The sequence below is a fragment of the Phyllobates terribilis genome, unplaced genomic scaffold (assembly GCF_046119375.1).
Source record: "Phyllobates terribilis strain yellow unplaced genomic scaffold, ASM4611937v1 Scaffold_9__5_contigs__length_417890890, whole genome shotgun sequence".
Lineage (NCBI taxonomy): Eukaryota > Metazoa > Chordata > Amphibia > Anura > Dendrobatidae > Phyllobates > Phyllobates terribilis.
In genome coordinates this window covers 51916834-51943401 of record NW_027362769.1, presented here as the reverse complement: position 1 = coordinate 51943401, position 26568 = coordinate 51916834, and the positions used below count along the sequence as shown (strand labels likewise).

At 46.0% G+C, this 26568-nt stretch overlaps 1 protein-coding gene and 1 long non-coding RNA gene across 7 annotated transcripts in view; one reads left to right on the top strand and one right to left on the bottom strand.

The window, feature by feature from the left end:
- The window catches only part of KIAA2012 (KIAA2012 ortholog), a 276644-nt gene that overhangs the window by 68259 nt on the left and 181817 nt on the right, over nucleotides 1-26568 (bottom strand). For 5 of the 6 annotated variants that reach the window (XM_073646453.1, XM_073646458.1, XM_073646452.1 and 2 more), the window contains exons 13-14: nucleotides 25138-25223; nucleotides 20667-20723 (exon numbers count right to left, since the gene is read on the bottom strand). In XM_073646453.1, coding sequence (XP_073502554.1) covers nucleotides 20667-20723; nucleotides 25138-25223 — 143 coding nt within the window. The remainder of the gene's footprint in view (nucleotides 1-20666; nucleotides 20724-25137; nucleotides 25224-26568) is intronic. The other variant, XM_073646454.1, reaches the window with a different exon arrangement.
- Nucleotides 107-17755, top strand: LOC141161534 (uncharacterized). Its single transcript, XR_012250639.1, has 3 exons — nucleotides 107-361; nucleotides 2861-2995; nucleotides 16828-17755. It is a non-coding gene; the product is annotated as an uncharacterized lncRNA (long non-coding RNA).

Here is a 26568-nt window from a genome sequence, read left to right as displayed (position 1 = left end):
GACTCTGCTTTCTTTGTCCCCAGGGGCAGTTATCACAGTCTCATGTGCGATCTGTGTGCTTACCGTCGTGTTTTAACTTGCTTCTTTTCCCGCTTCTATCAGTGCTTCAATGGGATGGGCAGAAGGGGGCTGAATGTGCACATTGGCTGAATGTGCACAGATAATGTGTGAGAGGTCTCATAGTGGATAAGGCAGGTCGAGCCCCTGGCTGTATGTGTGGTGTGCACTGTTGGGATTCGGCAGGCTGCAGTTGGATGGAGCGGCTACATGGACCCCTGCCCCAGAGGACCACTTTAATTTTATATCAGTGACATTATGCAGATTTTCTTTATTGATAAAGAATATTATTCCATTGGAAAAGGTAAGATATTGTTGTTAGTATTACAATTAATCATATACTCTTTCATATTGCTTATAATTCATGGCCAATTGATTCAACATTAATAACAATATGCTAATATACCTAAACAGTCTGATGTTCTTTTCATTCAATAGATGTTTGCAGCTATATATTATTATATCTTACTATATTTTGTACTATTAGGATTACAGTACACTTATTATGTGAATGATACTGAAGGTTTTATACAAGTTTATATTGAAACACCAGTTCAGTCTCTTTTACATAATTAATGCTGGTAGCTAATTAGATTACCATTCAGGTCCTGCCTATTTCTGGTTTTAACTTTTATTGCTGTATGACTAAAGCCCCCCATACACAGTAGACACCTGCAGCTGAACAGTGGTTTGGCTGACCATTCAGAAGGCAGCTATCTGTACTGACTCCCCAACACACAGGAGGGAGCACTGCCGTAATCTCTGTGAGAGAGCCCTTGCCAGGCCTCCGTGGCTGCAGCTTACTTCAAGAAGAACAAAAGGATCAGAAATCCAAAATGAGTCGTGTTGGATCCTTCTTTTTCCCAACATTATCTTTCAGGGGAGTGTTGGGAGGTGCCCATACATATTAGATGGATCTCTCTGATATTGGTGGGTTTCTCCACCATTAACCTAACATGTATGGGGGTCTTATGAGTTTTTAGCTTGAAACACGACCCAGTTAGCCAAGTTTTTTGTACATGTCTTTGTACCTTTAGAATAATAGACAGTAGTTTTACAAGAAACACTGTTGTGCTGAACCTCCTCTCCTGTAGTACTGACCAGGCTCGCAGTGGCCCATAGGGGAACAGATGAATAGCCGGTGGGCGCCTGTGCAAGAGTGGGTACCCTGCCCCCTATATGAGCAGTAGTTGGCTCAATAGACTTGATTCACTATGTAGAGACACATGCAGCATCTCATCATCCATTTAACAAACTTCCCAGTTCATTATTACATAGGAGCAGAGGTAAATGTGTAAGTGAGGATAATGTGATATTTACATGCAGCTGGTCAGGGGGTCTCCAGAGGTAATGTTACTGAAACTGCTCCTCACCCTTTTGCCCATATACCTTAGATAGCAGTAGGCCTAATGCTCGTTTATACGGCAGCTATATTCCCTTCTCACCTGTACAAGTGCATGCTTTGTGGAGTAAGCAGCTGCTATTCACCATCGGCAGTAGCTCATCCGCAACAGAAAGAAAAGGATGGGTTGTCCTTCTCACTCCCAACATCTGGGGGGACATATCATTGGTGCAACCTGCGCAGCCGCACAAGGGCCAAGAAGTAAGGGGGCTCACTTCTATCTCCAAATCAGCAAGCAACTTCTGTCACAAACACAAAGAAGGGACATACACTGGTCTTGAACAAGGACCCTATTCCATCTGTGTCCACCACTGTCCAACATCATCTGTCTGAGAGAGTTGGGATGCTCCTATACACACTAGATAGTCTATAAGCCCTGAGGAAATCAATGGCTTCCACTGTCATTTTCATGTCCATTCAGGCCTTATAGCTTGTAATATTTTCAAGTTTTAAAAATCATATGAGTTGTTGTTCCATCAGGACAAGCATTGTCCCTAGACCTTATTAGGGGGTCAGTGAAGGAGATTTTCTGCTTAGGGCAATTCTGTACGAGCCACAGAGAGTAGAGCGACTAACACCCAGCGCCTCTCACTCTGGTGGACTTGGTCTGTCAATGGTATTAAATGTAATATTACATCATAAAATGATCAGGTGATGACAACTTCCCCAGCAAAATCAGCTGTTTGGTTGGGGAATCCCATGCGAAGTGTGTTCCAGATCCTGTCTTTTATGACTGCTATTGAAGTCAATGAAAATACTACCTTGATAGCACAACCCCCATCATATTGTCAGGCACCAGAGTGTTTCCATAACAATGCCAGCAACAGCAGTGCACCATAACAGTAAGCAGACTGCCGCATCAAGAAAGCCGCATTGTCCCCAAAAATAGGGATTACCACAATGCCCCATACTTGTTCCAGGTGAAAGCTCCTTCACTGGTCTTAGACTGTGAATTATGCTGTTGGAATGGATTCCTGCATTTGCGGGCTTACAGTCGAAAGAAAATCAATCAGACCTACTGTCAGCTATAGACGAGAGGACCACACAGCCCTGCAGGCTACCACATATATTGACATTTATTGGATAATGGACTTTAGGTCCCCAAACACTGGCACTGTCTAATCAGCACTGACCATGTCAGACTTGGAGGGACATGTGGAATAATGATTTACAGTTGTTCACTTATTTATACATTTCCAAGAATAATAACAGAGATACACAACAATGCACCATGGTAAGAGAAGACTATTTTCATTTTCTTCATATCTTATTCATGTTATCTACATCTTTCATTATGTTTCCTGTTTTAGGGGTTTTATTTGTGTCTTATAGAAAAATTGGCATAACTGTTTTTTTCAAACCATATTTTATTTCAACATGTGCACATATTTTCCCCAAAAGGTTCTGCATTGTACCAGATGGTTTAATTCCCTTCTTTAAACAAAGGCTTCTGGAGTGAAAAGACACAGTGCACCTATATCAGCTAATACAGACAACATGAAACCTGAGGACTTCAAGGCTTGAATACTTTGCAAGGTAGTAAATATTCAGAGAGTGCATTCATAAATAGTGCATGGTATCCCAGCAGGGTGCCAGATCATACAGGAGATAAGAGAGGATCTCACAGCTCAGAGGTGTCTGCCTGGGTTCTTCTGTATGCTCTTTCATCCCCAGCTTCACACTACTTATTTTACTGCATTGGCCAAAGTGCCAGAGAAAGGGGGAAGTAGATAAAGGTATGGTGCTGTGACTGAGATAAAAATTCAGAAGTCACAAACTCTCCAAAAGTTTTAGCTTAAACTAAATTCTTAGGCTATGTTCAGACTTGCATTTGAAAACTCAATTTTGTTATGCTTTTGAAACAGACAAATGGAATTCATGTCCAAAATGTATCCTTTACTTAACTGATTATTACGCATTATGTCTGGTTCTATTATGTGACAGTTTTTATAGCAGTAAAAACAGTTATACATGATGGGCTTTTTTTACCATCCTAAAAACTGATATAACGAAACCCAGACGGACCCAATAAAAATCAACAAAGCCTTACTGGTTCCATTTGCAGCAGTTATGGAATGGATACTGTAAGGCGGCAGTGTTCACACCGTGCAGTAACTGAGGCAGTGACCCAAGCAAATCCAACATAAGCAGCTTTTATTCAGCAAACTCACAAGTAAAATAGAAAGTCCTCCGGTTCGCAGCCGAGTTAACACAGGTCCATAAACAACGGTTGTCGGGGGCAATGGCCGCGCTGGACCGCTCAGAGCCTGACAGGTGCAGAGCCTTCCCAGGTGTGGATTCAGCTACACACAGGCCCGCTGAGCTTTCCTGCTATGCTCCTAGCAGGTCCTAACACTGAACACCACTAACCCTTAATGCAGGGTTCTTAAAGGACCTGTGGCAAGAGCCACTGGAAAACCCGGGTTGGAGGGCGGAGGCTGCCCCACTGCCATTCTGTAGCCTCCCCCAAGAAATGAAGGCCCTGCCGGGTTTTACTTAATCTGCCTTAGCCAGATAACCTGACCAGTTCAATGCTCACCTTCATTCCTGCATTGCAGCCACAACTGTGTCTGTGACTGCAACGCACTCCAACAGGTTTAATAGATCTCTGTACACATTCTGGGGGATATATAACGTCCCTCGTATACGATCCCGGTCACTGCCTCACATACCCCCCCCCCTGTTCAAACTTGTGGGTTTGAACATTTGTCACCATACAGGGTGCCCGGGACAGGGCATAAGCATTTGTCTGCAACTTCCCAGCGCGATGTTCTACAGAGAAACTGAAATTTTGCAGCGACAGAAACCACCTGGTGACTCGCTCATTCCTCTCCTTGGCATTTCTCATCCATACCAAGGGTGAGTGGTCCGTCACCAAGCGGAACTGACGCCAGATCAAATAATAACGTAGCGACTCCAAGGCCCACTTAATAGCCAAACACTCCTTCTCTACAACGCTATAGTTTTTCTCTGCCGGGGTAAGCTTTCTACTCAATAGGTGACCGGGTGCTCTTCACCATTCGTTTTTTGTGACAATACCGCCCCTAGGCCTACCTCCGAGGCATCTGTCTGTACAATGAAGGTTTCCTTGAAGTTGGGGCTGATGAGGACTGGCTGTCCACACAGGGCCAATTTCATGGACTGAAACGCTTCTTCTGCCTGAGGTTTCCACCGAACCATTACCGATTTTTTTCCTTTCAAGAGATTGGTCAGAGCCGCCGTTCTCCCAACAAAATTAGGTATAAACCCAATAATACCCAAGGATACCAAGGAACGCTCTCACCTGCTTTGTACTTGACGGTTTAGGCCAGTTTTTAATGGCCTCAACTTTATTGATTTGCGGCTTGATAACTCCTCAGCCAATCACATACCCCAAATATTGGGCTTCCTCTAGCCCTATCGCACATTTTTTTGGGTTTGCCGTTAACCCCGTGGCTCTGAGAGAATCCAGCACCGCTTGTTCCTGGGATAGGTGCGTATGCCAGACGGTGCTAAAGATGATGATATCATCTAGATACACGGATGCGTATGTAGCACCCTGAGGATTCGGCTGCTACAGGAGTATTGCACCTCAACCCAGAGGTGTGATATTCCACTCCCGGGTAAGGATGGAGTGTGGAACTGAGCTCAGATAGACTGCATGCACTACATACATCCCATTCCAGAGGAGCAGGCCGACGGCACTCCCACTTAGAAATGTGCAGGTGCGACCGAGCCTGTTCCTGGCTGGAGTGGGAGGGGGGAGGAACATCCCATGTAGTGTAGGGGCAGATAGGGGGAGCAGTCTGGGTAGTGGTAGGAGCTCATTGTGTGCTGGTCACCTGAGCTCACACATAGAGGGATATATAAGGAGGGCACCAACTTAGAATCAGGGTCAGTCAGCTGCAGAGGACAAGTCAGATGCAGAGAGCAGGAAACAGCAGCCCTGGAGAGAGAGAGAGTGGAGTGAAGAAAGACCCAGAGGGGGACAAAGAAGGGACCCAAGAACCCAAATAAGAACACCGGGTGAGGAGTCAGCAGAAGGGTACCGGAACCCAAGCTGGTGGGGGCAAAGACATTCCCCAGCCAGAGACCGGAGACCGTGGGCAGTGTCTGTCACGGTCACCCACTACATTCACCCTGAAGGCACACCACAGGAAGGGTCAGGGAACCTAAGGCCAAAGGTTGCCCAACAGAAGGCCCGAGGGAGCTGGACTTAGGTGAATCACTGGTGGGGACGGCTGAAGTAAGGACAGAGGGAGAGCTCAGGGCCACGCTCCGGACTTGTTTGGGGGTTGGCCGGATCCAGGACCTGGTGGACGCAGCACGGCTCGGGAGGTCACTTGGAGCTAGAGTGACCAGGAACATCTGCAGTAAGTAAAGACCCTTAACTGCACTACCCGAGTCTGTCATCATTACCGGCTGCACCGCACCACCACAACCCCCATCCTCTGCGCCTGTCCCCTCTGAGGCTATACCCCTCCCGTTGGGGGTTATCCCACCAAGCTGCGCATCCACCATCAGCCTCAGCGGACCCTGCTGCAGCGGCGGCCACAGTGACCGCATCACAACGGGTGGCGTAGTCGACACAACGAACTTTAATAACATCAGTAAAGACTGCCACATAACCCTGAGCTTGACGCCCTGGGCACGGGACCGGGTCACAGCCGCTCGGAGACTACAACCCCCCATCTGATCCGGTGCCGGGTATTCCCCTCAGAAAGGAATATGTCCCAGGGGGCGCGTCAACTTTGGCGTAGTCGGCAGGATTACGTGCCCGCAACACCCGGGTACTGCGTGCCTGAAGAAAAGTGCAAGTTTACCTCAGAAAGAAGACTCCTGCCGGTTCCGGAGGGTCCACGCCATCGGACTCCATCACCAGTCGTTTCCCGCCGATTGTCCGCCATTTCCAGCTTGTTCCCGCCATCTGCAGAGTTTCCCGCCACTGGGCGACGCTTCCCGCCAAAACCGCAGATTTCCCGCCTTGGAAGAGCAGCGGACGCCATTATGGGCGTGCCAAAGGAGGGCAAGAGGCCACCTCCCATCGTGGGCCAGGACAGAAAATGGCGCCAAAAGTGGAAACCGCCCCCACCAACAGAGACTGTGATGCTGGAGGTGTCTGTCAGCGTGAAAGAACTACCCCTGGAGCTGACAGTCACGGAGTTGCCCCGGGACCGCCCTCGGAGGGGGAGGAGACGAAAGAAAAGAGAAAAGATGGGTGTCGCTTGGAGCAGTCTAGAACGAGCGCACCCGGAGGCAAGGTGTCCAGAGCGAGAGCACCCGGAGTCGAGAAGAGAAAGAGTAGACCCGGGAATGGAGCGGCAGCAGAGCAGCACCGGCCCGCTGGCCAGGAGCCTGCAGAAGGAAGAAGGAGGAGAGCAGAGCAGCACCGGCCCGCTGGCCAGGAGCCTGCCGGAAGCAGAGCAGAGCAGCACCGACCCGATGGTCAGGAGCCTGCTAGAGTCAACAACCCCGCTAGGCTTAGCGGAGATCCTGGCGCAGCTTCCCCGAGATCGGGAGTGCGCGCGGAGTGCCCTGGAGGGCCTCGCGGGAAGGATGGCCCGAGTGCAGAGGGAGATCCTGGCGGAGTGGGGCCGGGAGATGGCCCAGCAAGCTGGAATCCGTCCACGGAACCCGCTCCCTTGGAAGAAGACACCGACTACCTCTGCGGATGACGCGGGAGGACCCAAGGCCGGAGACGGCGCAGAAGAGGGAGCGAGACGTATGGCAGCAGGTAAGGGGGACGCCTATACCCCATACCGGAAGACCACCCACCTGCCCCAGCTCCCCGTCGCAGAGCCCGAAAGTCCCCCTGCCGTACCCGAGACCGCCATGACACCGCCACCGACTAGGCCCCGACCGGAAGCCGCCGTCGCGACCCCAGTGACGTCACGCGTCGTGACCCGGAGCGTGGCGAAGGAAGGGAAGCCTCCGGCCTGGTCGCAAGGCCTAGCGTTTCCGGGCGCCGCATCCCCAGCAGAGCCATCTACCTCCGCGGAGCCTCCGGCCTGGTCGCAAGGCCAGGTGGCCCAGGGCGCCGCCGTGTTAACAGTTCCATTTACCTTCCAGATGCCCCCGGCCTGGCCGCAAGGTCTGGGTAACCTGGGCGCCCCCACCATCGCGCCCGCACCCGCAACACCAAGGGTGCCATATCTGGGAGAGGACCCCTTCAGCCAGCTAGTGTGGCCGGACGGGCGGCCTTTCATCTGGCCCAAAGAATTCTTGGAACTGGAGCGACAAAAGAAGTTAGGTCCCCTGTGTGAGCCCCTGATCCCGGCTCCAAAGCCCGTGACTCGGGTCTCGCCTCCACTCGAGGAAGCCCAGTTCGTGTGGGACCCCACGGGAGAAGATTTGATGGGGTTCACCGGAGAGACTCGGGCAGCTGCAGCAGAGCGTACCGAGTGTTGCCGTCAACAGCTGGCAGAGTTCAAGAGAGAGTGGGAGGAGAGGCGGGCCAGAGAGCAATGGGCCCGGACCCGCAGCGCGGAGCAAAAGAGTCGGACCAGAAGGGACCCCTATGCAGCAGATCGTCCCCGTACCATCGGGACGGTAATAAAGTTTAATGCGCAGCATGGGTGGGGCTTCATAAAGGACCGGAACACCATGGGTGACGTCTTCGTTACCCGACGGGATGTCGAGTCTCACCTGCCAGAGGGTCACAAAGGCCGTGACCTCTACGTCGGTGACGAGGTAACGTTCACCCGGCACAAGTGTGCCAAGGGACCTTACGCCCTCCACGTGCATCGCCTGACAGAGGAGGAGTTGCGGTGTAGGGAGGAGGAGCCAGAAGACCCGGACGGGTTCAAGGCTAGAAGGTACTATGACTGAGATAGTACAAAGGACTGTATATAGTTACCTGTCGGGGTACCCAAGTAACCGTGGCTGCTTTAAAGTTTAGTCCCCGTTGGGACCAGTGAACAGTTTAACCCGTGTGTCCCCTACCCAAACCAGGCTGAGGACTGTGAGCAGCCATCCCATTCCCTTTACTTGGCCGGGGACTGAGAACGGCCAAAACTTCCCTGTACATAGTTGCGCTTCCTAAGGCGCCCCCTACTGGTTTTATGAGAAACTGCTTATCAAAAAACTGTCGCACTTTACCTGGTCACGAGTTGCACGGTGACCAGAGGAGGAAGAAAGAACGAGACGACGAGAATGTTATAATGATGTCTATATGAAAAAGTTATATATATATAATATTTTATATGTTTTATATGTTTATAAAAATTTGTATGTTTTGGTGTTTTTGTCTTTGCAGCCCGAGGACGTGCTGTGATTTACCAGGGGGGAATGTAGCACCCTGAGGATTCGGCTGCTACAGGAGTATTGCACCTCAACCCAGAGGTGTGATATTCCACTCCCGGGTAAGGATGGAGTGTGGAACTGAGCTCAGATAGACTGCATGCACTACATACATCCCATTCCAGAGGAGCAGGCCGACGGCACTCCCACTTAGAAATGTGCAGGTGCGACCGAGCCTGTTCCTGGCTGGAGTGGGAGGGGGGAGGAACATCCCATGTAGTGTAGGGGCAGATAGGGGGAGCAGTCTGGGTAGTGGTAGGAGCTCATTGGGTGCTGGTCACCTGAGCTCACACATAGAGGGATATATAAGGAGGGCACCAACTTAGAATCAGGGTCAGTCAGCTGCAGAGGACAAGTCAGATGCAGAGAGCAGGAAACAGCAGCCCTGGAGAGAGAGAGAGTGGAGTGAAGAAAGACCCAGAGGGGGACAAAGAAGGGACCCAAGAACCCAAATAAGAACACCGGGTGAGGAGTCAGCAGAAGGGTACCGGAACCCAAGCTGGTGGGGGCAAAGACATTCCCCAGCCAGAGACCGGAGACCGTGGGCAGTGTCTGTCACGGTCACCCACTACATTCACCCTGAAGGCACACCACAGGAAGGGTCAGGGAACCTAAGGCCAAAGGTTGCCCAACAGAAGGCCCGAGGGAGCTGGACTTAGGTGAATCACTGGTGGGGACGGCTGAAGTAAGGACAGAGGGAGAGCTCAGGGCCACGCTCCGGACTTGTTTGGGGGTTGGCCGGATCCAGGACCTGGTGGACGCAGCACGGCTCGGGAGGTCACTTGGAGCTAGAGTGACCAGGAACATCTGCAGTAAGTAAAGACCCTTAACTGCACTACCCGAGTCTGTCATCATTACCGGCTGCACCGCACCACCACAACCCCCATCCTCTGCGCCTGTCCCCTCTGAGGCTATACCCCTCCCGTTGGGGGTTATCCCACCAAGCTGCGCATCCACCATCAGCCTCAGCGGACCCTGCTGCAGCGGCGGCCACAGTGACCGCATCACAACGGGTGGCGTAGTCGACACAACGAACTTTAATAACATCAGTAAAGACTGCCACATAACCCTGAGCTTGACGCCCTGGGCACGGGACCGGGTCACAGCCGCTCGGAGACTACAACCCCCCATCTGATCCGGTGCCGGGTATTCCCCTCAGAAAGGAATATGTCCCAGGGGGCGCGTCACGTACTCCTGATGGGGCTTGAGCACTATGTCCATCAGCCTCTGGAATGTAGCCGGTGCCCCATTTAACCCAAAAGGTAAGACCATATAGTGATATAGACCCTCCGGAGTTATGAAGGCGGTCTTTTACTTCAACGATTTCGTGAGAGGTACCTGCCAGTAACCCTTGGTGAGATCGAGCGTGTTAAAGTACTGGGCCTGCCCCAGTCTCTCAATCAGCTCATCCACCCTGGGCATTGGATAAAGGTCCAACTTCGACACTTCATTCAATTTCCGGAAATCGTTACAGAAGCGTAACGATCCGTCTGGTTTCGGGATCAGTACGATGGGGCTAGCTCACTCACTCCGTGATTCCTTGATGATGACTAACTGGAGTATTTGTTTTACCTCAGCCATGATGACTTGCCTCCGGGCCCCGGTACGGTCTCATTCATACCCTTACCCCAGGTTCGGTGACAATGTCATGTTGGAGAACCTTAGTCCTACCGGTAGCTCTGAGAACACATCGGTATTCTGCTGCACCAGCGAGCGAGCCTCTCGTCGCTGCGGTTTAGTGAGAGCCCACTTATCCTGACCTCTCCCTCGGACACATCCCTGGCTGAAGGTAGAGAACTCTCTGACGGCATGCCCGAAGTGACGTCTGTAACTAAACACTCTCGATCTTTCCAAGGTTTTAGCAGGTTTACAGATAAAGATGCTCTGGTTTCCTCCTTCCAGGCTGATACACCCGGTAATTTACCTCCCCCACCTTTTCTCGAACTTCATATGGCCCTTGCCACTTGGCCATGAGCTTACTTTCGGCTGTGAGTACAAGTACTAATACCCGATTGCAATTGTTAAAAGACCTGACGGTGGCTCTTTTATTATATGTGCGCCTCTGTGCTGCCTGGGCATCTAACAGATGTTCTTTCACGATGGGCATGACCGCTGCGATCCGATCCTGCATACTAGCCACGTGTTCAATTATACTCCTATGTGGAGTCGGTTCTTGTTCCCATGCCTCTTTGGCTACGTCCAACAGACCCCTAGGGTGTCTGCCGTACAATAACTCAAAGGGAGAGAACCCTGTGGAAGCCTGGGATACCTCACAGACGGCGAACATCAAATAGGGTAGCAACATGTCCCAATCCCTTCTGTCCTTAGAAACCACCTTTTTTAACATGGACTTGAAGGTTTTATTGTACCAGTCCACTAGCCCGTTGGTCTGAGGGTGGTACACCGAGGTGCGCAATTGTTTTATTTACAGCAGTTTGCACAGTTCCCTCGTCACCTTGGACATAAAAGGGGTCCCTTGATCCGTCAGGATCTCCTTAGGTAGCCCAAGGTGACAGAACATGCCAAACAGCTCCCGTGCAATCAGTTTCGCCGAGGTGTGGCATAGTGGTATAGCCTCTGGGTACCGGGTGGCATAGTCGACGACCAGAAGTATATGTTGGTGGCCACGAGCGGATTTTACAATGGGCCCTACCAAGTCCATTGCAATCCGTTCAAAAGGTACCTCTATCACTGGCAGAGGTACCAATAGGCTACGGAAACTTGCGGTGGGTGTGGTCAGCTGACATTCGGGGCAGGATTCGCAGTACTTTTGGACCACCGCGCAAATCCCAGGCCAAAAGAACCGATGCAAGATACGCTCTTGCGTATTTTTAACCCCTAAGTGTCCACCCAGCAGGTGTGTGTGTGCCATCTTCAGAACCGCCCGACGGTACGACTGAGGTACCACTAACTGTTCCACGACCTCGTCCCTGATTTTGTCTACCCTATAGAGCAACTCACTGTTGACCACCATGTGTGGAAACACAGTATCTGCACCGGGCGAGTCAGGGTGGGATCCTGTAGCTGAGCTGTCCCAAACGGGACAGCACGGGAATCGATGGGGTCTCCTGCCAGCACCTCTAGGGGAAACCTATCTGGGTCACACTCTGTCCCTAGGTTGGACACCCCTACGGCAGGTACCCCTGACTCACGTTCTTCGGGTACAGCGAATGTAATAAATTTTACCGGGGGGAGAGTGGATTTTGTTTTTCCACAGAGTCCAGAACAGGGGCAAGTCTCTTCCCAACACAGTCCCATAGGGAAGAGTTTTTACCACCCCCACCACATGTTTCATGTCCCCACATGGCGTGGACAAAACTACCTCTGCGGTTGGGTATTCTCGGAGCTCTTCATGGATACACACAACCCTATGAGATAGGGAAAGGGGAAAGTTGGAAAAGTGTGGATATAAGAAAATTAAAATCCATAAACTTTATTGATTAGTTAAAATCCTATAAATATTAATAACATTAATAGCAGCCTAAATACACGTACTGTGCAATTGTGTGATTGAACAGAAGGCGAGTGCTGATTTCTGACATCTCCCACTGTTAATATTTAAAACAATTGGATTTAAGCGAGCCTATACATATATACATATATATGTCTGTCAGGTGGTGAATAGTAATGCCCTATGGCAGATTGATACATGTACATTTTGCTATCATAGCAACTATATGTGTCTTTAGTTGTTCCACCTGACATTCATATTCAGGCTATTCCAATATATGGGGTTAACATATATATATAACCTCGGTCCTACATTAGAGGGACTTGACTGAGGTGTCCCATAATTTGCCCTACACTACATCCAGCCAGATCTATTAGTGGGTACCACTTTTTCAACTAGTAAGTGGTTACCTTATATGCATCTATAGATGCATGAGTAATTTCACATTTATAGGATTTTAACTAATCAATAAAGTTTATGTATTTTAATTTTCTTATATCCACACTTTTCCAACTTTCCCCTTTCCCTATCTCATATGACTACTTTGGTGGTGTACACCTGTGGATATAGATCTGATGAGAATAGACTATTCTTTTGATTACACACAACCCTGACTGTCCGTCCACTGGGGTTATCTCCTGCCACCAGCGACCCATGTACCAAAGTCACTAGGCTCCCCGAGTCTAGGAGGGCCTCCGTGGGGTACCCATTAACCAGTACCTGGCACAGTTGGGGTTCACTGTCCGGGGGGTCGGCACTCGCAGTACAGACGGTCTGGGCGTACATTGAGACCCGGCGGTTATACCCGCAGTCCATGGGTTCTGTAGTCAGGGAGCAGTTAGCAACCACATGTCCCGGCCTCAGACACCGCCAGCACCTAATGGTGGAGGTACTGTTAGTTCTTATGACCGTTTGGGAGGGAACTGGTCTCCTGCCACTCTCACTCTGGGGTACCCCTTCAGCACGGGTACGGTGCTGACTGTCCTCAGCAGAGGGACGCAACCCCCTTCCCGGTTCCTGGGTTGGCAGGGTCCAGCGTGACAGCCGCGAGGGGGCAGAGTCCCGTATAAAGTACTGAGTGGTCAAGTACTGCTCGATCAGGCTGACCACCTGGTCGAGGATGCCGGGGTCCCCTTGTCCCACCCAACGTTGGATAGCGGCCGGCAGAGTCCTCACCAGCCGGTCGACCACCACCCTCTCCACCATCTGGGCTGGAGTCAAAGTCTCAGGCTGGAGCCACCTCTTTACCAGCTGCAGAAGGTCATAAACCTGAGACCGGGTGGTTGGGTCTCCACAAAGGCCAATGAAAATACGCGCTGAGCCCTCACGTTTGTATTGACCTCCCAGACGGGCAAGGATCTCACCTTTGAGCCTCTGATAGTCCTGGCATCCTCCCGACTGAGGTCAAAGTAGGCCTTCTGGGCATCGCCGACCAAAAACGGAGCCATCACTTCTGCCCACTGGCCGGCTGGTAGGTTTTCCCGCTCTATTGTGCATTCATAGATGGTAAGGAAGGCTTCCATGTCGTCATCCAGTCCCATCTTCCTCAACGCTGAGCGAACCTTGTCCCGGGCCACTCGACGTTCCGGGGCTGGTGCCGTCGGCGTCTCCCGCAGAGCTGTGAGCTGCTGCATGATAAGCTCATTGGTGTGCTGCTGCTTGAACTGCTCCTGCTGCTGCCGCTGCGTGAGGACCAATTGCCCTAACAACTCCTCCATTTTGTCCACAGGGTTGGGCTGAAAGGTGGCCAGCCGGATTGTGGTCATGCAGCTGCCGGTGGTGTATGCCTTAGTCACAATGCCCGCATTCTCCACCAAACTGTAAGGCGGTGGTGTTCACACCATGCAGTAACTGAGGCAGTGACCCAAGTAAGTCCAACATAAGCAGATTTTATTCAGCAAACTCACAGGTAAAATAGAAAGTCCTTCGGTTCGCAGCCGGGTTAACACAGGTCCATAAGCAACGGTTGCCGGGGGCAATGGCCGCACCGGGCCGCTCAGAGCCTGACGGGTGCAGAGCCTTCCCAGGCGTGGGTTCCGCTACACACAGGCCCACCGAGCTTTCCTGTTATGCTCCTAGCAGGTCCTAACATTGAACACCACTAACCCTTAATGCAGGGTTTTTAAAGGACCTGTGGCAAGAGCCACTGGAAAACCCGGGTTGGAGGGAGGAGGCCGCCTCACTGCCTTGCCGTAGCCTCTCCCAAGAAATGAAGGTCCTGCCAGGTTTTACTTAATCTGTCTTAGCCAGATAGCCTGACCAGGTCAATGCTCACCTTCATTCCTGCATTGCAGCCGCAGCTGTGTCTGTGACTGCAATGCACTCCAACGGGTTTAATAGGTCTCTGTACACATTCTGGGGGATATATAACTTCGTATACGATCCCAGTCACTGCCTCACAATACACTTTGAAACATAAATTGCTTGTCTTTTCTTAGAATGAATGCATTTTATCAGCAGGACATCATATCAGTGCTTATCATGCTGAAGCAAACACCTTTCTCCTGATGAACCCTTGACTGAACGGGGAAACGCGTTGAGAAAATATAGAGAGAATTTAAACATCCCTGATCTGATTAAACACTTGGAAGCCTTTACCTGATGAGGAAACAGAGATCCACGTCATTACGATAAGTTGTTTCCTCATCTATTGTTTTTTGGATTTAAATCATGTCATGAACTAATGAATAGTGATTTGAATACCGGGGAGGTCTGTATATGTCTTATTTTTTAATAAGGCTTGGCTTATTGTTAAGGCTACATAGGTATTCCTGTGGGGAATATTACTGCAGGGGGTTAATTATCCCTGATAAAATGCTGCTATAAGGGAATTTGCAATGCACTTTATTGTCAGGCCCCCAAATTGGGGAGGCCTGTGAGGCCCTATATGCTGTGTCCTGGAGATATATCCTTTAAAATACCAATTAGGATTATTAATTCCTCTGAGTGGGGTGGATGTATCAACTTAAGTAGGGGATCTATGGTGGCCCATTGTTATTATAGAGTGTCTTTTTCTATGCTTTGAGGACAAAAGTGTACTATTCCCTTTGTGTATTGTGCTATGGTGATCCTATCTGGATACGTCCAATCTTCTGTTATTAGGTATTCCTGGGTTGTATTAATGGATTTTCAAGACACCCTCACAGAGTGAATAATAGATTGGGGTGATTTATATAAACAGGTTCGGATCACATGTCTATATTTTAGGTCTTTTTCTTGTTACTAAGTATTTGTTGTGAGACTCTTAATAGTTTTAAATGCCAATATTAAAGGTTATTTTTTAATGGGTATTTATTGTAAAAAGGTCTCTTCTTAGAATGTTTAAAAAAAAGTTTTATGTTCAGGTATATACCCTGTAAAAAACACCTCTAGGGGAATTTTAGGAGCTTACTTGTAAGGAGTTATTAGGAAATGGCGTGCCCCATTAAATGTATTGCACCATGTAGTTGCCCTAGATAGTATAATGGTCCACTCATGCACTGTGAAAGGAACGCGGGCATATCCAGACAAAGGTTCAACAATTTTCCTCTAGGAAAGCAACAGGCTTGTTGGTAACATACTCTTACATGAGGAAATCATCTTGATGGTTACAGAGACAAAAGGCAACAGATTAACTTGAGGCAGTCAATTTGCAGCTACAACCAGGGCTGACGAGTGCGAGTGATACTACTGACACAGTCTGTTGACAATGTCTTCAGCTGCACTTCATGCAATTTGGCACTTTTTCTGTGTTACCCTCAGGTCAGATCAGCCCATGCTCATAGTTCTTGTGACAGTCCCCCACTTGGACACCTCTCATAATAGCAATTTCCTGCAGTAGATTGGCAACGTTCACACTCTTGCAGCCTACTTACTCAGTTACAGCCTTACAACTCCTCACTCCCAGGCACAAGTTTCAACCTTTCTGCAGTGGCAATCCTCTTCACATGCAGGTATTAACTTTTAGACCTTTTTTGGTTAACTATCTCCTTACCCTTTTGGTGGATAATCTTTGTACTAACTAGTAACTATCTTTTTGCCCTGTCAGTGGGTGTACCAGTCATAAAACAGGAATAATTATTTTTTACTCCTTTCTGCGGTGGCAATCTTCACCCTCTTCTCTAACAGTGGTAGTCTCATGCAGGTGGACAAACTACACTGACAGCAACTCTGGCTGGATTTTTTTACATGCTCCTCTGTAGCCCACACTAAGGTGTGGCTTAGCACAATCATAATAGCAAGTGCTACTCTTCCCCACTTGCTAGCTAACTATGGCAAAGCTGCCCAACTCCTCTGCCTGTTTGCTCCATCTTCTTTACCTACTGATGGGAATAAGCTTGAAGAAGATTCTTAAGAACCTACATGTTTTATCCTGTACGTTCTCTGCTAATCATAACTTTTTTAATTGTAATATGACATACTTGTAGAACAGTATATAAGTATAACATACTTGTTTTTTGTACTTTAATTTAATTTTTTTTTTACACCATTCTCCAATCACCTTAAATAATGTTATACATGTAAAGAGAGTCGTAGTAATGGTAACACACAATATCTTTAAATTATATGTTGCTTTGTAACCATTATGTGATAAAATGTATAGAATGTAAAACTATTGTGTTTGTGAGTTGATTTTTTCCTTTTGTATTAACTAATTAAGTTTGTAGTAACAAGTTCCACCATGTGACAGCACCCTTACACGTCTATTATGGATATTATGAAGCTGAAGACAGAGAACACAGGATCACATCACTGACTACAGATGATGGACACAGCTCATCCTCCGCTCTGCCCCTACATACAGAATGTTTAAGAAACTCTTCTACAAAAGTCAACAATTCATTTCCAGGCAACAATTTCGATGTGTCCATAAAGTTGCTGTAAATTATATCTCTCACCTCCTGTTAAAAGAGCAAAACCACCATGTGGGAAGGATAGATGCCCCTAATATGCACAGAAAAGATGATCTCATGCTTCTGAGGAAATTTCATTTACATGTATAAATACATGTGAGGTCAATACAAAAGATCTGGCTCATGATTTATTCCATCCAAGGTCCTTGCAAAAGACTACGTGAGGAGGAAATCAATATGCAATCTTTACAGGAAAGAGTTCTTTACAGTTAAGGACCCCATACACATTAGACTAATTTAGTCTGAACCCGCCGATATCGACAGGTTTGGCCGAGTCTAATGTCTATGGGTGCCCCGGACAACTGATTTTCAGGTGAGATGTCAATTGGGCATATTACATTTCTGACTACCAATCACTTGGTTCTCCCAGAGATAAGCAGCCGCCAGACATGTCTGGTGATGGCTCTTTCATGGAGAAAACAGGAGCACTCAGCTGAATGAGCACTAATGTGTATGGGAGAGCCAGCTGAGATGGCTACCATCTGAATGATTGGATGAGCTATTGTTTGGCCAAAGGTCAGATAATGTGTATAGCAGGTTTTAACCCCTTACTGACATATGACATACTGATATGTCATATGCCAGCTCCTTGAATTTGATGCGGGCTCGCACGCCGAGCCTGCATCTTTCCCTGCACATGATGGCTAGTTGAAGCAGCTATCATGTGCCTCTAACAGCCGCAGGTGGAGTGACGCGTGGCCTGACAGGCATTTAACACGCACTTGCAGGGGGGCACATCATTCCATGCTCCAATGGGTTGCAATGATAGCTGGGGTCTGCTGATGACCCCTGTGCCTGTCATTACGATCCTCCTGTGAAAGCCAGCCTGTAGCTGGCGTTCATGGGAGATCATGATTTTAGCTATAGGTAGCAGTGCTAATGCACTGCTAATGTATAGTACAAACAATCAAACGATAACAGTTTCAAGTATTAAATGAAGTAAAAAAAGAAAAAAAAGAAGTTTTTAAATATATGAAAAAAAAATAAAAACTGTTTCTGAATTGTTTTCACCATTTAAAAAAAACCCTATACATGTTTGGTACTCGTACTCACCTGGGGCATCATATTGCCAGGTCAGTTTTACCATATAGTGAACATTATAAATAAAAAATTGAGAAATTGCATTTTTTTTTGCAATTTCAACGCACTTGGAATTTTTTCCTGTTTTCCAGCGCATCACATGATAAAATAAATGTTCTCATTCAAAATTCCAACTTGTCCTGTAAAAAACAAACCCTTATATTGCTATATTAATGGAAAAATAAAAAAAACCTTATGGCTCTTGGAAGAAAGGGAGGAAAAAATTAAAACGAAAAAAAAAAAGGAAAATGGCCCGGGGTTGAAGGCGTTAAAGTAGTCAGACTGTGGCATACCCTTCCACAAGAGCTAGAAATGACAGATACTATGTCAGCATTTAAAAAAAGGTTAAATCCTTTTCTCATAACAAATTATATTGTGGGCTATAAATAATCTAATGATAGATAATGTATAATTGATGGAGAAGGTTGAAAATGATGGACTTGAGCTTTGTTTTTCTACTCATTTGTATGTGTAACTGTAAAAAATACTAGAAACAAACAACAAAAACAAATAATTGATAAAAGAATATGTATTATTGTCAGGTTAGTTTATAGAAACAAATAAAGGCGATACATTCCCTTTAGGTTACTGGACACTGACCTACAGATGGCAGTGTGGGGACATTTGTTTATTTTTTGCGAGAGCTGTGTTGTGAACAAAATTAATATTATTATTATTTATTATTATATATCGCCATTTATTCCATGGCGCTTTACATGTGAAACTAAATGTAACAAATGCTTCTACAATCAATGTTTGGAACCTAAATCTTATTCCACCTACAGTACAGACCAAAAGTTTGGACACATCTTCTCATTTAAAGATTTTTCTGTATTTTCATGACTATGAAAATTGTACATTCACACTGAAGGCATCAAAACTATGAATTAACACATGTGGAATTATATACTTAACAAAAAAGTGTGAACCAACTGAAAATATGTCTTATATTCTAGGTTCTTCAAAGTAGCCACCTTTTGCTTTGATGACTGCTTTGCACACTCTTGGCATTCTCTTGATGAGCTTCAAGAGGTAGTCACCGGAAATGGTTTTCACTTCACAGGTGTGCCCTGTCAGGTTTAATAAGTGGGATTTCTTGCCTTATAAATGGGGTTAGGACCATCAGTTGTGTTGTGCAGAAGTCTGATGGATACACACCTGATAGTCCTACTGAATAGACTGTTAGAATTTGTATTATGGCAAGAAAAAAGCAGCTAAGTAAAGAAAAACGAGTGGCCATCATTACTTTAAGAAATGAAGGTCAGTCAGTGCGAAAAATTGGGAAAACTTTGAAAGTGTCCCCAAGTGCAGTTGCAAAAACCATCAAGCGCTACAAAGAAACTGTCTCACATGAGGACCGACCCAGGAAAGGAAGACCAAGAGTCACCTCTGCTTCTGAGGATAAGTTTATCCGAGTCACCAGCCTCAGAAATCGCAGGTTAACAGCAGCTCAGATTAGAGACTAGGTCAATGCCACACAGAGTTCTAGCAGCAGACACATCTCTACAACAACTGTTAAGAGGAGACTTTGTGCAGCAGGCCTTCATGGTAAAATAGCTGCTAGGAAACCACTGCTAAGGACAGACAACAAGCAGAAGAGACTTGTTTGGGCTAAAGAACACAAGGAATGGACATTAGACCAGTGGAAATCTGTGCTTTGGTCTGATGAGTCCAAATTTGAGATCTTTGGTTCCAACCACCGTGTCTTTGTGCGATGCAGAAAAGGTGAACGGATGGACTCTACATGCCTGGTTCCCACCGTGAAGCATGGAGGAGGTGTGATGGTGTGGGGGGGCTTTGCTGGTGACACTGTTGGGGATTTATTCAAAATTGAAGGCATATTGAACCAGCATGGCTACCACAGCATCTTGCAGCAGCATGCTATTCCATCCGGTTTGCGTTTAGTTGGACCATCATTTATTTTTCAACAGGACAGTGACCCCAAACACACCTCCAGGCTGTGTAAGGGCTATTTGACCAAGAAGGAGAGTGATGGGGTGCTACGCCAGATGACCTGGCCTCCACAGTCACCAGACCTGAACCCAATCGAGACGGTTTGGGGTAAGCTGGACTGCAGAGTGAAGGCAAAAGGGCCAACAAGTGCTAAGCATCTCTGGGAACTCCTTCAAGATTGTTGGAAGACCATTTCTGGTGACTACCTCTTGAAGCTCATCAAGAGAATGCCAAGAGTGTGCAAAGCAGTCATCAAAGCAAAAGGTGACTACTTTGAAGAACCTAGAATATAAGACATATTTTCAGTTGTTTCACACTTTTTTGTTAAGTATATAATTCCACATGTGTTAATTCATAGTTTTGATGCCTTCAGTGTGAATGTACAATTTTCATAGTCATGAAAATACAGAAAAATCTTTAAATGAGAAGGTGTGTCCAAACTTTTGGTCTGTACTGTATATAAGGTATTTCTGGATTATCAAGACAACAAAAATTAACAGGATAGTTACATGTCAAAGCTATTGTGCTTGAAAATTGTTATGTGAACACTCACTTCACCACTTTCCCCTTGCAAAGATGACTCGCTGATAGAGTTTTTCCTTTTTCCTTTCTGCAAACCCAAAATATCACAAAATGTAAACTACGTTTATAGATATTTGGCCAAGTTCACACGTGCAGTATTTGATCAATATTTTAAATCAGTATTTGTAAGCCAAAACCAAGAGCAGGTGAAAATGCAGAAGTGGAAAAATCTATGTTAGAATTGCTGTGTAACCTTCCAATTTAAAGGGTAACGTTTTTCCATGTGGAGAGTGACATGCCATGTCTGGCATGTCAGAGTGAGGAGACTTATACGCAATATTCAAATTGCCTCTTCAGAAAGGAAGAGGACTAGAACTCTAGTGCCACCTATTGGAAGTAACAATATCGACCTTTTAACGAGCCTTGCCGTATGACTTAGGACAAAAGCAAAATCAGAATCTCAATTTGCAGACATGGTGTTTTGGGGTATTGCCCCTCGTCAGTGCAAAGTATGAGAGCTGATTTGGCTAGATGAGATGCTTAAGACTGAGATCTAAGGGGTAACGTTTCTCGTTGTGGAAAGTGACAAGCCAGGCCTCGCATATCAGAGTGAGGAGACTGTAAAGGAAATGAGGCCTTCACAGAACAGATGTAGTTATACTGGGGATAAATTACACACAGGTGGACTCACTTTACTAATTATGTGACTTCTGGAGGCAATTGGTCACTCAAGATTTTATTTAGAGGTATGAGACTACAGGGGGCTGAATACAAATGCATGTGACAATTTTCAGATTTATGTTTTAAAAATAATTAGAAAACCATGTATCATTTCCTTTACACTTCACAAATACTTTCTACTTTGTGTTGGTATATCACATAAAATCCCCATAAAATACATTTAAGTTTGTGGCTGTAACGTGAAAAAATGTGGAAAAGTCCACAGGGTATGAATACTTTTTCAAGGCACTGTAAATAACTTTTTCTGCACAATTTAAATAAAATTATTTTTCGAATTAATTCATCAACCAGTAGTTTTACAGAGTTTAGTGGTAGGGTCTTACAATGTGGTGGCTTTATTCTTCTTAAAACCAAGATTACTTCCTGGGTCAATTGCTCGTTAAAGGGTCAACATTGACTTTTAGGATTGCTACTTCCAATAGGTGGCACTAGAGTTCTAGTCCTCTTCCACTCTGAATTTTCCAGAGGAGCATGCATGGGGTATAAGTCTCCTCACTCTGACATGCCAGGCCTGGCTTGTCACTCTCCACAAGGAGAAACGTTACCCCTTAGATCCCAGTCTTAAGCCTCTAACCTAGCTAAATCAGATCTCATACTTTGCATTGACGAGGGGTAATACCCCAAAATACTGTGCCTGCAAATTGAGATTCTGGTTTGACTTTTATCCTAAGTCATATGGCAAGGCTCGATAAAGGGTCAATATTGACTTTTAGGATTGCTAATAGAGTTCTAGTTCTCTTCTTCTCTGAAGAGGTAATTTGCACATTCCAATTTAAAATGCGGATTTTATGATTCCAGTTCTAAGAACTGCTCAATGTTAGGCAATGAGATTTTGAAAAAGGATTATATAGCCATGGAATTTCAAAGTAAGTTCACCAGTTTCGTCACGTCTAAAAGATGTACTTAAAAATATATGCAGTTCGTATTGTGATTTCTGATGACCTAGCAGTAAAAAACTATTGTAAACATTAGGATCAGGCACATTCGGCAGCAAACTAATGCAATTTATTTTTATTTTGTTTTACTACATGTCAATAACCACTCAATGGACATTAGAAGTTAGTTTGTGGCAGCAAGTGGCACCATGATTATGAAATAACTGAACTTTTATTGTGACTGTTAGGCCTCCTTCACACATCCGTGTTTCCAGTACGTGTGGTATCTGTTTTTTTCACAGATACTACATGTGCTCATTATAATCTATGCTGCTATGCAGATATCCGTTTTTTTTATATGGATCGTGTGTCTGTGGAAAACACAGGGAGACATGTCCGGATGACAAGGGCTATGGGTCTGTGAAAAATACGTACAGCCCACGGATGGTATCTGTGTGCCATCTGTGTACTGTATGTGTTTAACATACAAGTATAGGAGAAGCTTTTGTAATTTAATTCTTTCTTTACCCATACCGTAAAAACACTGATGGAAAACACTGATGGCACCAGTACGGGTTTTTCACGTACATGTTCAAACACGAAGGAATCCTTAATAAGCACGAATCTTAATTAATCTGATGAGGTGCGAAGTTGAATGTGCCGACTTGTTCGACCTTGCCACAAATCTTACTCCAGTCAATGACTGAGGTCAGTTATTGACTGAAGTAGGATTTGTGGCATAAGGTACACACCGCTCATCATAAATTTGATGAGCAAGGGCCACCACGCCTCTGTCCCAGCTCTGCCCACTGGGCAAAAATTGCTTGAAAGTGCAAAAAGTTACAACATTTTTGCAGTTTTCTGGTGTAAAAGCGTTGATGAATTGGGGCCTATGACTGTTAGTGATGGCTTGTAGCAGCATTTATAATAGATCAATAGGGGTTACTACCCCATTTCAACTAGCATTGTGTCTGGCGGCATTCTAGGCCCCTATACTGGATTCACTTTTCACTTTTGTTCTTATGTAGTGTGTTATCTGTCTCTTAATAATTGTTCAATAAAATAATGTTTTTATGAAGTAGCATGAACTCTGTGTTCTTCTTTTCTGCATTTATAATAGGTCATGTTGGCTATTACAAGAGCCACTGCTAGGTAACAGTGTCACTCAGAGCCCAGCTAAGAAGAGTTTACATGTTTATTAAGGTCCATGGCAATTATTTTTATGCCACTATGATAGCATGAAAATTTTTTAGGGACTAGAGACCAGAAAGGTTTCGGATGGTACAGGCAACATTTAAAGGGAATCTGTCAATAGGTTTTTGCCATCAAATCTGAGATCAGGATAATGTAAAGACAAGAGGCCCTGACTCCAGTGATGTGTCACTTACTGGGCCATGTAGTGTATTTTTGATAAACATCACTGTTTATCAGCAGGAGATTATCATTAGAGGACTAGTAAACCTGCTTCCAGGTAATCAAGCATGTTCATGAGCTCTATATAACTCCTGCCCACACAACTGATTGGCAATTTTCTGCCCATGTACAGTGTACACAGAAAGCTGCCTATCAGTGGTGTGGGCGGGTTATAAGAGCTCAACATTCAGAGAACTGCTAGATCTGCAGCAGATAAAACAGTGTTTTTATCAAAATGACAGCAAACAGCTCAATAAGTGAAACATCGATGGAATCAGGGTCTCTGCTACTACATCAGGCTGCTTTCAGGGGGCAGCAAAATCTCAATGACAGATTCTCATTAAAATAATATTGCTGAAACTGTACCTGTCTCTTTAGGTGACACTTTGGAATAATCGGTCTCGTGTATGTGTACTTGAAGAATAACACTATTTCTGGGCATGATATTACTTGTGTCCTGCATTCTGAAAGTTCTATCTCTAATTTTTCAGCTGTCACTGAGCTAGTCAGTGGAGACTTCTATGATGTCTACCATGAACATGGAACATTTTTGCTCCCCTGTATCTATGTTCCAGGTGTTCAGAAGCAGCATCAGCAGCAGCAGAGGATGATACTATATAATAGAATTGAGCTCTGTAGCTGTGAGTCCAGCTCTGGGATAAAGCAAATACTAACTAGAAAGCAGTAGCATGGACCTGTTTTTGGCTCTCTATTCCACTCCTTCAGACAGATGCAGCAGCAGCATTGAGGAAATTATACATTATTACTGAGTCATGTGGATGTGAGTCAAGCTCTGGAGTAAGGCAAAAGACTTGTTAGAAAGCTCAGCATGATCTTTCTGTATCTTCCTCTGCCTGTTTCCTCACTGTGCTCCTAACTCCACCTATCCCCTCTCCATAGAGCATAATGAGCTGTGTCACATGACACCACAGTGAGCTGCCCATCAGTCTTGTCTGAGCAGAGGCAGAGGGAGAAGTGGCTGAAAAGTGGGGAAGAAAGCAGATTTCTCTGACAAGATGCATTACAAAGTTTCTTATATTGTCTGTACTATTGGTTTGTGCAGTTTGTTTAGAGTACAGTTTAAATTATTGCAATTTTTGGCTGTATGTTTTGAGATTATGCAAATATGTGATGTCAGAAACCAAGTAACTGAATTGCACTTTAAATATCTTTAGATACCAGCATTACTAGCATTCTTCTAATATTATTGGAATCGTTATGACAAATTGTGGAGTTTGTGTATATTCTGTAGATCGATTTGTACTCCCTGAAAGGTGAAGCTTTACTTTAAGATCAGTATTGGAGGGTGGCTGGCTTTCTTTAGGGAGATTATAAGCATAGTAAAATTTTACAGGCTGTGCTCCATGGAAAAAAAACATGCAAATATGCTCCAATAGGTGGCACTAGTGATATAGTTTTCATCCCTTTAGGGAGAGAGCTAGTTTGCATTCTAAGATGCAGAATTCATAATACCTTTCCTTTACGGTGGGGAGGGGTGGCCACTCTTTCTGAGGAGTTTTCGGAGTTCTGTAAAGATGATGGTTTATAATTTTCTTGTTCTGTAATAGAAAACAATATAGAGAAAACTTTATTGAACTTCCCATATGAAATGTACACTGCTCAAAAAAATAAAGGGAACACTCAAATAACACATCCTAGATTTGAATGAATGAAATATTCTCATTGAATACTTTGTTCTGTACAAAGTTGAATGTGCTGACAACAAAATCACACAAAAATCATCAATGGAAATCAAATTTATTAACCAATAGAGACCTGGATTTGGAGTCACCCCCAAAACTAAAGTGGAAAAACACACTACAGGCTGATCCAACTTTGATGTAATGTCCTTAAAACAAGTCAAAATGAGTCTCAGTATTGTGTGTGGCCTCCACGTGCCTGTATGACCTCCCTACAATGCCTGGGCATGCTCCTGATGAGGTTGCGGCCCTCCAAAGAAATGCCACCCCACACCATTACTGACCCACTGCCAAACCGGTCATGCTGAAGGATGTTGCAGGCAGCAGATCGCTCTCCACGGCGTCTCCAGACTCTGTCACGTCTGTCACATATGCTCAGTGTGAACCTGCTTTCATCTGTGAAGAGCAGAGGGCGCCAGTGGCGACTTTGCCAATCCTGGTGTTCTGTGGCAAATGCCAAGCATCCTGCATGGTGTTGGGCTGTGAACACAACCCGTATCTGTGGCTGTCGGGCCCTCATACCACCCTCATGGAGTCGATTTCTAACCGTTTGTGCAGACACATGCACATTTGTGGCCTGCTGGAGGTCATTTTGCAGGGCTCTGGCAGTGCTCCTCCTGTTCCTCCTTGCACAAAGGCGGAGGTAGCGGTCCTGCTGCTGGGTGTTGCCCTCCTACGGCCCCCTGGTGTACTGGCCTGTCTCCTTGTAGAGCCTCCAGCCACTGGACACTACGCTGACAGACACAGCAAACTTTCTTGCCACAGCGCGCATTGATGTGCCATCCTGGATGAGCTGCACTACCTGAGCAACTTCTGTGGGTTGTAGAGTCCATCTCATGCTACCACAAGTGTGAAAGCACAATCAACATTCAAAAGTGACCAAAACATCAGCCAGAAAACATTGGTACTGAGATGTGGTCTGTGGTCCCGACTTCATCAAGACTGGCAACATCGTAGAGTGCTCTGGAGCTAGATGTATGCGCCTTTTAATGAATTTGCCCACAGCAGAAATGTTCTCAAGTCAGAAGCCGGAGTACATTGCTGTCATAATTTACACCTCTTCTGGTTAAAATTATAATGCTGTGGTTGTCTGCAGTCAATACGGCCCCTCCCAGGTAAACTATGCCCACTTTTAAGAGGTTGGTGGAGCTACCTAGTACTCGTGTTAAAACTGCGGGTTGTATACAACTTTTGCAGCAGTTTT